The sequence below is a fragment of the Danio aesculapii genome, chromosome 5, assembly GCF_903798145.1.
Source record: "Danio aesculapii chromosome 5, fDanAes4.1, whole genome shotgun sequence".
NCBI classification, from domain to species: Eukaryota; Metazoa; Chordata; class Actinopteri; order Cypriniformes; family Danionidae; genus Danio; species Danio aesculapii.
Genome location: NC_079439.1, coordinates 17717409 through 17731073, shown reverse-complemented (window position 1 = coordinate 17731073; position 13665 = coordinate 17717409). Strand labels below are relative to the sequence as shown.

The window sequence follows — 13665 nt, the reverse complement described above, 5'->3', positions numbered from 1 at the left end:
ATATTAATGGACAATGCACAGATTTTGATGTTTCATAATGTTTTTTACATTATTTGAATCTAACAAGCTTAGTTTACGATGTTTACAATGTTTACATTGCTCTACTTGCATTAAATCTAAATCCCAAATATCAGAAATGACAACAGATTGTTAAGATTTAATTAATGTCCATTTTAATGTTATTGATTAATGCGTTTACTTGACATATTTCATTCATTCATTTTACTTCTGCTTTTTCCCTGGTTTACCGCAGTGGAATGAACCGTCACTAACTTGACAGATTTATGTATTTTTAATTTTAGGTGGTTTGTGTAATGTGATTTATGTTTGGTAAAATAATTTCTAATTGCATCTTCTGTGATTTTTCAACTAATTACACTGTCTTGTCCCGATAGGTGGATTTAGAGGTTTTTGCATAAAAAGCACTGGTGGATTTAGCTGGTTTTGACGCAAAAAGAAAACCTACCTTGTTAAAAAGAATTGTCTAAAGTGACATTTTGAAAAAAAAAATATTTTATTTACAAGCTAATAACCTTTTCATTACATATAAAATGAAACATCTGAGCTTAATTATAGGAGCCTGATAGATAATGCTCATTTACAAGAAAAGAGGTCTGATGGATTTAGAGGGTTTTGCATCTGAACTCTTCATATATACCATACCAATACATGAGATTATTATTAACAGATACTAACTCTATATCCAGCTTAAACTGATTGTAATTAGGGCTGCACAATATATCATGTCAGCATCAATCTTGCAATGTGGGCATCTGCAATAGTCACATCGTAAGATATACATTTGGGCACAATTTTGAGTTAAGGTGAAAACAAAACAATATTTTTACATGATCTAAGAATATTTCCACTGGAAATGAAGAAAGCAAAGTAAGAAAATAATTTCTGTCAAGTTCTGTATTTGAGTACTGATAGACTCTCTAGAAAAAATGCCAAATAGAGCTATACAAACCATCTTTTGAAACTGTATTCATATTGCAATATTTATCGCAGAAAAATTAAACATTGCAATGTCAAAGTTTTCCAATATCGTGCATCACTGATTGTAATGCAACTCGGATTTGAGTAATACGATTAATCATTTGTCCAGTATACCTTTTTTCAAAATACCTGAATATACCAATACATTCCTCAATAATATGATTGCTCTGAGAATTTTAATCGGCTAAATGCCAAAGCTAGTCTTTGTAATCGTATTTTATGAAATATAACCTATTCCTGAGCTCCATAATCCTCAGCCATATTAAAAGTGCTGAGAGTAAAGTCCATGCGGGCTGGAGCCTCATGCTGTTTTCCCAGAGCTCAGGATGGATTTCACAGTGAGATGTTGATCGGGAACTTATGGTTTCCATAGTAACCGCTCGACATTTACAGTGTGGAATAATGGCCGTGTTGCAAGCCTCAATTTTTCCCCAGTGTGGCTTTTTTTAGGGCTGTATAAGGTTTGTTTCATAGAATGATTTGTAGATTGTACCTCCAAAAGCATGCCCTGTGTTCTTTGTGTAATCCAATTAATTCCTCTAGGCTGTCATTTTTTTTTATTGCAAACAGCATATGTATTGTATGAATATTATTTTACAAACATTTAGTTTACAGTGCATCCGGAAAGTATTCATAGCGCTTCACTTTTTCCACATTTTTTTATGTTACAGCCTTATTCCAAAATGGATAAAATTAATTTATTTCCTCAAAATTCTACACACAATACCCCATAAAGACAATGTGAAAAAACATTTTTTATTAAAAATAAGAAACCTGAAAAATCATATGTACATAAATATTCACTGCCTTTGCTCAATACTTTGTTGATGCACCTTTGGCAGCTATTACAGCCTCAAGTCTTTTTGAAAATGCTTGGCACACTTGCCTTTGGAAATTTTTGCCCATTCCTCTTTGTAGTACCTCTCAAGCTCTATCAGGTTGTATGGGAAGCGATGGTGTACAGGCATTTTCAGATCTCTCCAGAAATGTTCAATAGGATTTAGATCTGGGCTCTGGCTGGGCCACTCAAGGACATTCATGAGTTGTTGTGAAGCCACTCCATTTGATATTTTGGCGGTGTGCTTTGGGTCATTGTCCTGCTGGAAGATGAACCGTTGCCCCAGTCAAGAGCACTCTGAAGCAGGTTTCATTCAGGATCTTTCCCTCTATACTGACTAGTCTTCAGTTCCCGCTGCTAAAAAAAACATCCCCACAGCATGATGCTGCCACCACCATGCTATGGTATTAGCCTGGTTATGAGTGGTGCCTGGTTTTCTCCAAACGTAATGCCTGGCATTCACTCCAAAGAGTTCAACTTTAGTCTCATCAGACCAGAGAAATTTGTTTCTTATGGTCTGAGAGTCCTTCAGATGCCTTTTAGCAAATTTCAGGCAGGGAGTGGCTTCCGTCTGGCCACTCAACCATACAGGCCTGATTGTTGGATTGCTGCACAGATGGTTGTCCTTCTGTAAGGTTCCCCTCACTCCACAGAAGAACACTGGAGCTCAGACAGAGTAACCATCGAGTTATTGATCACTTCCCTGATTAAGGCCCTTCTCCCCCGATCACTAAGCTTAGATGGCCGGCCAGCTCTAGGAAGAGTCCTGGTGGTTCCAAACATCTTCCACTTACAGATGGTGGAGGCCACTGTGCTCATTTTTCTGTAACCTTCCCCAGCCTTTTGCCTCGAGACAATCTAAACTAAAGTGTCACTAATATCGTTCAAAGAAGTACAGTTGCACTGGACGGCTAATAATTCTGACTTCCACTGTATACGTATGATCATTTATCATCCTGTCATATAAACTGATTGAATGTTCTGTTTTTAAGGCTGCAAACCGAACACACTGCTGTCTGTTTTTGTCCAGGTGTAAGCAGCTGACCTACTCTGATGACCTTCCTCAGATCTCTGTGGTCTTCATCTTTGTGAACGAAGCTCTTTCTGTCATCCTTCGCTCAGTTCACAGCGTCGTCAACCACACTCCGGCACATCTGCTCAAAGAAATCATCCTGGTGGACGACAACAGCGACAGCGGTACGGACAAATCCCTTTGTGTCTTCTTTATAGGTTTCACCTGTTTATTGCTTTGTTTTGTCTGAAACGAACTCAGCTGTAAACGTTTCTGCTGTTGCTCCAGACATAAAAGCTTTTTTACAAAGAAAGTGTACATAAAATGCTGTGTAAATAAACACCCCAGGATAAAATATGAGTAACCTGTTTTGGTATACAGCTACAGTCTGTGTTTTCGTCTAAGCAAACAATCATTTTTGTTGCTTGGTTGGAGGAAAAATCAACAGCAAGAGACAAACAACCTCGAGAGTAAACCCTGAGGTGTGCATTCTTTAACACTGCTTCAGGTGTTTCCTTTAAAAAAAGATGTATTGTAATAGTTACTGTTGCCACTGATTCTTTTTCTTTTTTGTCTGTTCATAAATATTTGACTGCCTAAACACAGTCCAGATTCTAAGTGAACAAATATTTCCTTTTTTTTTTTTTTCTTAGTTCACTTGCTTTGGATCACATTTAATACATTTTTAAGGTTTAATTCTCACTATTAACAAAACATCAACTCTTTACTTTTACATTAATATGCTCCTAGTTTGATGCTTACTAAAGTAGTAGCTAAATTTACACTGCAAATGCTTGGTTCCACACAATTCCTTCATGTTTTTCCAACACAAATCGATTAAGGTAACCTAATTGTTTTTACAAATTGAAGTAGATTGAACATTGAAAAGAAATATTCATCTCCATTAATGTTAAGCACTCATTCACAAACAACTTACTTTTTACATGCCTAATACCCCTCTCTGACTAGAAATAAACTAATATGTACTGCTATTCACTTATTAGAACAGCACACTGAGATCAGATTTGAGAAGCGGTGAATCGATAATACTGCGCATGCGTGATTCAGTAAACCAAACACAAACAGTACATGACAGCCTGCTGTGACTGAACTAAACTTGAACAACTGCAGAATGGGTAAACAGAGGGCTTAAATAAGAAAATCTGGTGAAACATAAGTTTATTTTATAACAGAAAATCGTAATGCTATTTAAATGAGTGAATCATGCTTCAGTTGGGCTGCAAAACTTTACTGTAAGAAACTTTTCAGATCATGATGATGTTTTAACTGACTGAAATTGTGATTGCTGACTGTATAATTTTGGTACATTCAGTCTTAACATATATCTAAAGATCTGAACTTCCCATCACTACTGTGTATCTAACCTCGGAAGCAGCCTTGCACACTTATTGTACTTAAGGCTGCTGTCTTGTGGGTGGTTGTATTTGAGTTTGAGGATGGGTTGATGGTAATGGTAGATGATAGTTGTCATGTGTACTCTGAATATATGTTTCAAAAAGTGTATGTTTGAGTTTTTATTATACAACATTTATTGTGATGATTTTGAATCTTGCACCTTAACAAATATGCTCATTTAAAAAAAAAACTAAAACTAATACTAAAACTAATAAAAACTAAACTAAAACTAAGCAATTTCAAAATATAGAAACTAATAAAAACTAATAAATCTACCTCTAAAAAAATTACTGAATTTGAAAACAAAAAGTCAAAATGAAATAAAAACAAAAACTAATAAAAGGTCCAAAACTATTATAACCTTGCTACTTATATCACAGATCATAATTACAATTAAGAAATAAACAAATATATAAAGAACAAAATGCAAATAAAGCAGTAATATTGTGAAAAATTGTCAGACCCGATCCTTCATAAATCTGTCTGAGCTGATAATAATGTTAAAGTAATGAAACTGTGACATTATTATTATTATTATTATTATTATTATTATTATTATTATTATTATTATTATTATTATTGTTGTTGTTTAATGCATTTATTTGATAAAAAATACAATAAAACAAAACCTTATGAGCAGCACAGTGGTGCAGTGGGTAGCACGATTGCCTCACAGCAAGTAAGTCGCTGGTTCGAGTCTCGGCTGGGTCAGTTGGCTTTCTGTGTGGAGTTTGCATGTTCTCCCCGAGTTCGTGTGGGTTTCCTTTGGGTGCTCCGAATGAATGAATAAATAACCTTATGAATTATAGATTGGTCAATCTAGCGACTGCGGATCACTAACGGACTACAAATCTGCCATTTATGGACTACATATTCAGTCATGCACCACACATACACAACTGGTTCCTGATCCTGACTGATAACATTCACACACCCGGAGGATTGTTACAAACTGATTACATGGACTATAAAAACAGCTCAAACACACACATTGTTGCTGAGTCTTGTTAAACTGAATAGGGAACATTACAATGCGTTTTCCTTGCCTTGCCTTCGGTGTTTTTGAACCTTGCTTTGTTTTGTTTGTTTACGTTGCCTGCTGCCTGCCTGTACTGACCATCTGCCTGTTATTTGACTACGACTGGATTCCCTGTATACATGTGCATACCCCTATGTTGACCATTGCTTGTGAATAATACAGTAAATAATATACATTAACCTTTATATTACACTTTTCAATATACTCCAAAATGTTACAAATATGCAGTTTTAGCAGCTATACACATTCAAAACAGCTGCACTTCTCAATCTTGATTGCGAAACCAAAAGATAAACCCACACATGGCGAAACGTTGCAGAGAAGTTTTGACTGGTAGAACTGCTATCTTCCCAATTCACTGTTATCTCAAACAGTCAGCGTCTCTGGATGTGGCCCTGGCCGCTTCTAATTTCATATGCTAATTTCCTGCTGATGTTTCAGCTTCTTTCCAGCTGACATTAAACTGTTAACATGCAAAGGTTGCTTGCTTGACCTTTTCTCGGCGCTGTAGCTTGTCGTCTCTGGTTTAACGCTAACGCTCCAAACCGGCTGGAGGTACAGCCACCGTCACCACTCGAATAATGAATTGACCTTAGCGAGAGCGTGTTTCTATCTCTATAAGTCTCTTGTCCATTATGAAGACGTTTAATAGAGTGGCGTTCTGCTGTTTCACCATTCACTGAAGCCAATAAGGGTTTTGTCCTCCTCTTCTGTCCTTCCATCATCCCTGTCTGTTCGGATTAATCTCAGCCCAATCCTGTTATGCAGGCCAACATTCATTCTCACCTTGTGAATAATATTAAGGGACATCGCGTCTATTTTTCTCATCTCATCAGACATGGAGTAGTATTGCACCCCGTTGAAATTCAATTCATTTAGACGTCGCTTGTAAACATACAATAATGGGTTTCAATCCAAATAAATAGAAATTCAGCCCCTTTGAATGGAGAGATCGTTTAGTACTTTTCAAGGACGCTCTTTTATTTGAGAATCTAGCTTGTAAATGACATTTTGATTTTATGCCTAATATCAAACAGCGCGATTAAAATATTAATACATTAGGAACTTGAAGCTCACAGTTTCTGCAAATCTCCTGTTAATCTTGATTGCCTATAAAGTAGTATTGTATCCATCATCTCCAAAGTGCCTTTATAAGATGTATGTATTTTAAGGCAGATAGACCAGGAACAATTATGTTATCCACTTTAAGGGGTGGTCCAGAGTGTATTTTTAAGGCTTGGTTGTGTTTATAAGATGCACAGCAATGCTTCTCAATGCATGCAATGCTTGCTCATGCTTCACTTGTAGAAAACCACGTTATTATTTCATATATCTTACTTGGATCATATATAGTCACTCAGCTAACATGAAAATGTGTGTCATATTACTGAGTTCCTCTGAAAGGCCCACCCTCAAGAGGCTCTGATTAGTCAGCTAACATAATGTGCTGTGATTCACGGATCGGCTCCACGTCACCAGGAAAAGCATCATGCCCCTACAAGCACACTCTTTTGCACTGTGTAAACACTGTCAGTCAGAGTAGCTGTAAGCCACCATATTAGTTTGTGCCAGAAAATGACACAGAGGACACAGCTGAACCTCATGCCTGCTCTCTAAAATAAATTCTGACAAGTGTCTTTCATATATATTCAGGTTATAAACATGTGTAAGTAATATGAAACGTTCACATATCTTTTGTGAGTTTGTTATTTGAGATGTAGGACACGAATAGAAAGAGGCCGCATAGAGAGACACTGCTGCGCTAGTGAAGATTGTGGGTGTTTACAGCGGTTTGACGGATAAATATGAATGTGTAGCTAAATTGTTAATGGTGCCAAAGAGCATTTCTCATTGTTTACATCCTTTTTTGCATCCTCGCTACAAACATACAATTAACACTAGAAACTGTGCATGTCATAGATTAGTTTTAACAAATAAAAATGCCCACAGGTTGTGACTCTCCTTTGTCAAATGCTAGCTATATATATTTTTATAATTCTCTAAAATTATTTTTCAGCTATGATATAATAGGCTTACATTTTAAAGAGAAAAAAACCCAAATAGGTTAATTAGGTTAACAAATCAAGTTTTGTTGATCAGGCAAGTCATTGATCAACATGGGTGTGTTCTGTTGCCAATTGGAAAAAAAATCTGAAGTGGTCTAATAAGAGTTGTAAGAGAAATTTTAAGAATTACTACAATTGTGATTTGAAAATCTTCTTGTGGTACATCTTGAAAGGTCTAAATTAGCAACAAATTTAAATTTTTGGGTGTAATATCCCTTTAAGCTATATTTCTCCAAAAGCATGGTGCCACACGTAGACATGTGCATCCATGAGGAAAATGGCTTTCTTTAATTGCATTAATTGCTATTCCAGCGCCATATGCAGCCTTCACTAGCTATCGTGTGTGGTTGTATATCAAACCAGGGTTCTTGATATACACAGACAAAAAATGATAAAGCCTCCTATGTTGATTAAATAAAGCAAAGCAATCCCTTTGCCACAGCTCATCTATCAGGATCAGCAGAGATTTCAAATATGTTGGTAATGCTCAATTTTGATCTGCTGCGTTCCAGAACCTATTTTTGCATTACAGTTTAGAGCATGATGGATAAATAGTTGTTCTTCATTGATTCGGGAGTGTTTATAAAAAAAAGGAAAAAAAATCAGCCTTGTGATTATTAATTTCAGTCTTGTTCCAAACGCACCAGAGGGAATCCTATAACTTCGCATAACACATTTGTGTGTGTTTGTGTGTGTGTGTGTTTGTCATGTTTATGTGCTGTACACTCACATTACATTTTTTTTACGTAAAAGACATTTTAATCTGACATTTGAATACAAAGAAATGCCCAAACCACATTCCCAAAATGATTGAAAACAAAATTAAGCTTCAGATGGTGGAAAACATTTGACAAATTTTGCTAAAAATTATTAGCCCCCCTTTGATTTTTTTTTTCTTTTTTAAATATTTCCCAAATTATGTTTAACAGAGGAAGGGAATTTTCACAGTATGTCTGAAAGTCTTATTTGTTTTATTTCAGCTAGAATATAAGCAGTTTTTAATTTTTTTTAAATCCATTTTAAGGTCAAAATTATTAGCCTCTTTAAGCTATATATTTTTTCAATAGTCTACAGAATAAACCATTGTTATACAATAACTTGCCTAATTACCCTAACCTGCCTAGTTAACCTAATGAACCTAGTTAAGCCTTTAAATGTCATTTTATGCTGTATAGAAGTGTCTTGGAAAATATCTAGTAAAATATCATTTATTGTCATCATGGCAAAGATAAAATAAAGCAGTTATCAGAAATGAGTTATTAAAACTAATATGTATAGAAATGTGTTGAAAAAATCTTCTCTGAAAAAAATAAACAGGGGGGCTAATAATTCTGGGGGTCTAATAATTCTGACTTCAATTGTATGTCACCCTGTATGACAAATCCCAAATATATTGCACAGGTATAATAGCCAAAAAATACAATGTGTAGATCAATATTTTTTATTTTTTGCCAAATATCATTAGAATATTGCAACCCAGGCTCATTTTGAGAACGTAGTCCCGTGGACGTTTCTAGAGACCGCGAAATACGTAGCCGGGGGTACGTACGGCTGCATTTCAACGCTACGGGGCGGTGTGACGCCGTTCCTTTCGGCGCTTGCCGGCCGGCCAGCCGGTCGCTCGCCTCCGTGTGGAGGGCTTTCCCGCTGCAACCAGTTTGTCCGGTTAGCTCTTCGTGTACTCTGGCGGACTCGAGGCGCAGAGAGGGGCTGACCACGACGACGACCGGGTTCGAGTCCGGGGAAGAGCGCTTCCAGAAATCAGGTAAGAAAACAAAAACAAAATCCAAAAAAATGAAGCGAACTAGTTCGTCACAGGGTGAGAATGTGGTCAAAATCCGAAAACGTGGTAAAAATCAGATGAGAGCTTTTCTTTTTCTGGACGGCTTTTGTGAATCGTCGTTGGTTGGGTTTAGGGACGGAGGAGGGTGGGTCAGCCGATTGGCCGGTCGCATGGTCAATCATTCTGTCATCCAGGCAGACAGGCGGAAGGTCGTTCGACAGCAGCCTCTAGCGGGTTTACGCGAGAACGGCGTGGGAAAAAGCGCGCACAGCGGCCTCTCGCGGACTCGCGGAAACAAAAACTGCAAAAATACATACCTCCCGGGACGTATTTCGCGGCCTCCAGAAACGTCCCCAGAACTACGTTCTCAGAATGAGCCTGGGTTGGAATATTAAGTAAAGGTTGTGTTCCAAAAATATTTTAAATTCCCTACTGTAAATAAATCAGAATTAATTTTAGATTACAAATATTCACAGCAAAGAACTTACTTTTTCATCATTAAAGTTAACTTTCCCAATATTTAGATTTTCCAAATATTCAGATTTTAAAATGGTTGTATCATGAGTAAATATTACCATATCCTAACAAACCATACATCAGTGGAGCACATATTTAGTCAGCTTTTATATCATGTATACATTTTTAAAAAGTGACTCTTATGACTGGTTTTGTGGTCCTGGAACATGTATCAACTTGACAGATGTGGAACAAAAATATACATTTAATGAAAATTATAAGGGACCATGTGATTTGTCCCTGAATACTGCTAGACTACCAGAAAGCCATGAAATACTGTTTTTATTTGCATCCTTGCTCTACTGTATTTATCGATGCTTGTGATTGGTTTATTTTATTTTATGTGTTTGCATCATCCCAATTAATCTAATTTAGTGTTTTTAATGACCCATTCATTTAATCTAGTGAAAGAATACACTACCTGACAAAAGTCTTGTCGTTGATTCCAGTAGTAAGAGCAACACATAATAACTTCTAGTTGATCATTTCAAAAAGTGGCAGAAGGTAGATTTTCCAGATGAATCATCTGTCGAACTGCATCCCAATCATCACAAATACTGCAGAAGACCTATTAGAACACGCATGGAGCCAAAATCAGTCAAGTTTGGTGAAGGAAAAATCATGGTTTGGGGTTACATTCAGTATGGGGGTGTGCGAGAGATCTGCAGACTGGATGGCAGCATCAACAGCCTAATGTATCAAGATATTTGCACTGCCCATTACATTACAAACCACAGGAGAGAGCAAATTCTTCAGCAGGATAGGACTCCTTCTCAAACTTCAGCCTCCACATCAAAGTTCCTGAAAGCAAAGAAGGTCAAGGTGCTCCAGGATTGGTCAGCCCAGTCACCAGACATGAACATTATTGAGCATGTCTGGGCTAAGATGGAGGAGGAGGAGGCATTGAAGATGAATCCAAAGACTCTTGATGAACTCTGGGAGTCCTGCAAGAACGCCTTCTTTGCATTCTAGATGACTTTATTAATAAGTTATTTGAGTCATTGCAGATATGTATGGATGCAGTCGTCCAAGCTCATGGGAGTCATGCAAAATATTAATGTTTTTTCCACTGCATGACTTTATATTCTATACTGTACATTATTTCTGTTCAGTGACAAGACTTTTGTCTAAGCAAGTCAGACCTTACTGTCCTAAATATAAGCCACTTCTGATACCAAATGATCAACTAGAAGTCAGGTTATTATTTGTTGTTCCTAAAACTTGAATAGGCGACAATACTTTTGTCAGGTAGTGTACTCAGTATCACAATATGTATAGACCATTTTGAGGGATGTAAACAACAACAATGGTCCTAATGAAGTTTGCGCTTTAATTCTGTAGCTTCCAAGAATCCAGAAAGGTCCACATATTGATACATAATGTCATATAATATTAATTTGTGCTAAATATTCATTCAAATAGCCGTTTAAAATTAAATGTTTATGAATGTGTAAGAAATTAGGAAGGAAATGCTGACTCGCAGGGGGAGTATCACAATGGAATGTCAGTCAAAAAACTTGAAACAAGATCCATTTCTTTGGATTTTATTCACCAATGCCAGTACATAACTCTCCACATGGTATCAGACTGGTTTCTAATCATAAATACATAAAGACAGACCAAAAATAAATTATTAAACTGCATAAACAATACTCCATAAAAAAAAACACTACAAGACAACATAAGTCACTGTTGCACACAGCCACAACACCACAACACCAAGCATACTGCTACTCTAAAGCCACATTACTTAAAGGAGCCGATGATTAGGGTGATAAGGTGCAGCTGTTAACCATGTGGTTGGCCTCAACAAATAGGCTCCGTCCGAAACCGCCTACTACTCAGTAGATACTGCAATTTAATTTAAACGTACTTCTCGGCTGTTAGAAAAGTATGTTCTATACAGTATGAATGTAAGAAGTATGAACAGAATTCGGATGTACTACATCCGCCATTTTTTCATGGTCATGTGACCTACCTGCACCAGTTGCGTCACTTCACTCCCATTCATGAATTCTCTCGAGGGGCATCATGGGAAAGTGCAGCATGCATGGGACGCACACTTCAGAATCTCGCCGTTAGTAGTAAGTCATCCGGGTACTTCTCGCATACTGATTTTCAAATTCTATGAATTCGGACAAACTACTCGGCTCGCATACTGATTTTAGTGTACTGTATAGTATGGAAGTATGCGGTTTCGGACACAGCCATAGTGTGGAGGGCTTCAGGGAGCATGTCACAGAGATTTTCTACATGAATGTTTATGTACAAATTCCAACATTTTGCATTGAGAATTTTCAAGTCATATTTTTATCTGACTAGGTCCAGTGGCAGGTTTCCCCATTGCCCCCATTGAAACACTGAAATGTTAATGGTTCTTCTGAGCTGACGAATGAGAGGGGTGGCAGTTGTGTGTATCAGTGCCTTAAAGAGTGCTCTGTTCCTTCTTATTTCTCTTCCCATAGAAACTAGAGCACTCAGCAACCTGCAGGAAAGAGCCCAAACACTCATCTGTCTTCCTTGAGTGTGTGTACGTGTGTGTGTGTCTGAGTGTGTGTGCGTGCTCTCCTTGCACTCCATTTGTTTACCTCCCAGAGTTCTTATTGAATGAGGACAGATCGCTAACTCTGAGAGACTCGAGGAGTGGGGAGATGCAGGCTGATTTATTTACCATGTCATCTATAGTGCCACTAAAACCTGCCTTTTTTCTTTTATGCTGCAGGGTTTATCATACAGAATTCAACACAAGGCTCTTCCTGAAATCCTGAACTTTTTTTTTTCGATGTTTATTTTGGTTCAGGTTCACTAGCTGAACTGTCTGTGGTGTTTCTAAGCCTTGTGGACTTAGAAAGTGAACTCCTAAAAACACTTATTTTTTTTCTTATTGCAAGTTGCCTGCTTATAAATATATAACTGTTTAGTTTTTTGTCTAAATAAACATGATGACGATTAAATAATTAACATTTTGTAAAAAATTAAAAAGAATTATTTTGTTTTGTTAAAATACAATACTCAATCACTTTATTACTTATTTTATTCTATCTGCCTTGCTTTTTTCACATAATGTTTCATATCTTATCTCTCTAACTCTCTCTTTCTTTTTATTATTATTATTTTTATTTATTAATATAGTACCTTGGATCTATATATTTTTAAAATAGTATATTTTCTTCACACATTTCAAATTTCATCTCAAGTGTACTCCATACTTCAAGAGGACACTTGTTTTGTGTCCTTGGTAACTATCATTAAATTCAGGTAAACATTGATGCCATTGTCCCTGTTTTGAAGGAGCGAGTATTTTATAATATCACTGATTAGAACATTTTAATCTATTTCAGAATGATGTGTGTGTGTGTATATATATATATATATATATATATATATATATATATATATATATATATATATATATATTTATATGTATATGTAAAGGAATGGCAGAAGAAAGTAGTTCCTCATACAAAAGGATTTTTAGAATCTCTGTGTTTGATTTTCTTTTTTATATACACGATTATATTGTTGAACTGTTGTACATACATAATTTCACATAAGTAGCAGTGTGATGTGACTGTATATCGGCACTGGTGGGAGGCGTGCGTTGTGGCCGAGTGGCTTAGTGTCCAACCAGTGATGATATACAGCCACATTGCACTGCTACTCGTGTGATACTGCGTTTGTACAACAGTTCAACGATGTAATCGTGTATATAAAAAAGAAAACCAAACACAGAGATTCTAAAAATCCTTTTGTATGAGGAACTACTTTCTTCCGCCATTCCTTTACATCTGCGACAGCAGAAGCCTTTACTAATTCACCAACATCACTTTAGAGCTAGTGTTTGAATGATTCTCTAGCATAATATGAGTGATGACAAAACAAGTGATTTGCTCACATTTTAAGATTATAAGGCTGAACGGCATGAAATGCCATCAGTCTACAGAGATTTCCCTGTATTGATCTGCTGCAATCGGGATAACACAATAATTAACCGCG

At 36.7% G+C, this 13665-nt stretch overlaps 1 protein-coding gene across 1 annotated transcript in view; it reads left to right on the top strand.

The window, feature by feature from the left end:
- Positions 1-13665, top strand: part of galnt9 (polypeptide N-acetylgalactosaminyltransferase 9) — a 186438-nt gene that overhangs the window by 53263 nt on the left and 119510 nt on the right. The window contains exon 3 of the mRNA XM_056457466.1: positions 2868-3034. Within this exon, the coding sequence (XP_056313441.1) occupies positions 2868-3034 (167 nt within the window). The remainder of the gene's footprint in view (positions 1-2867; positions 3035-13665) is intronic.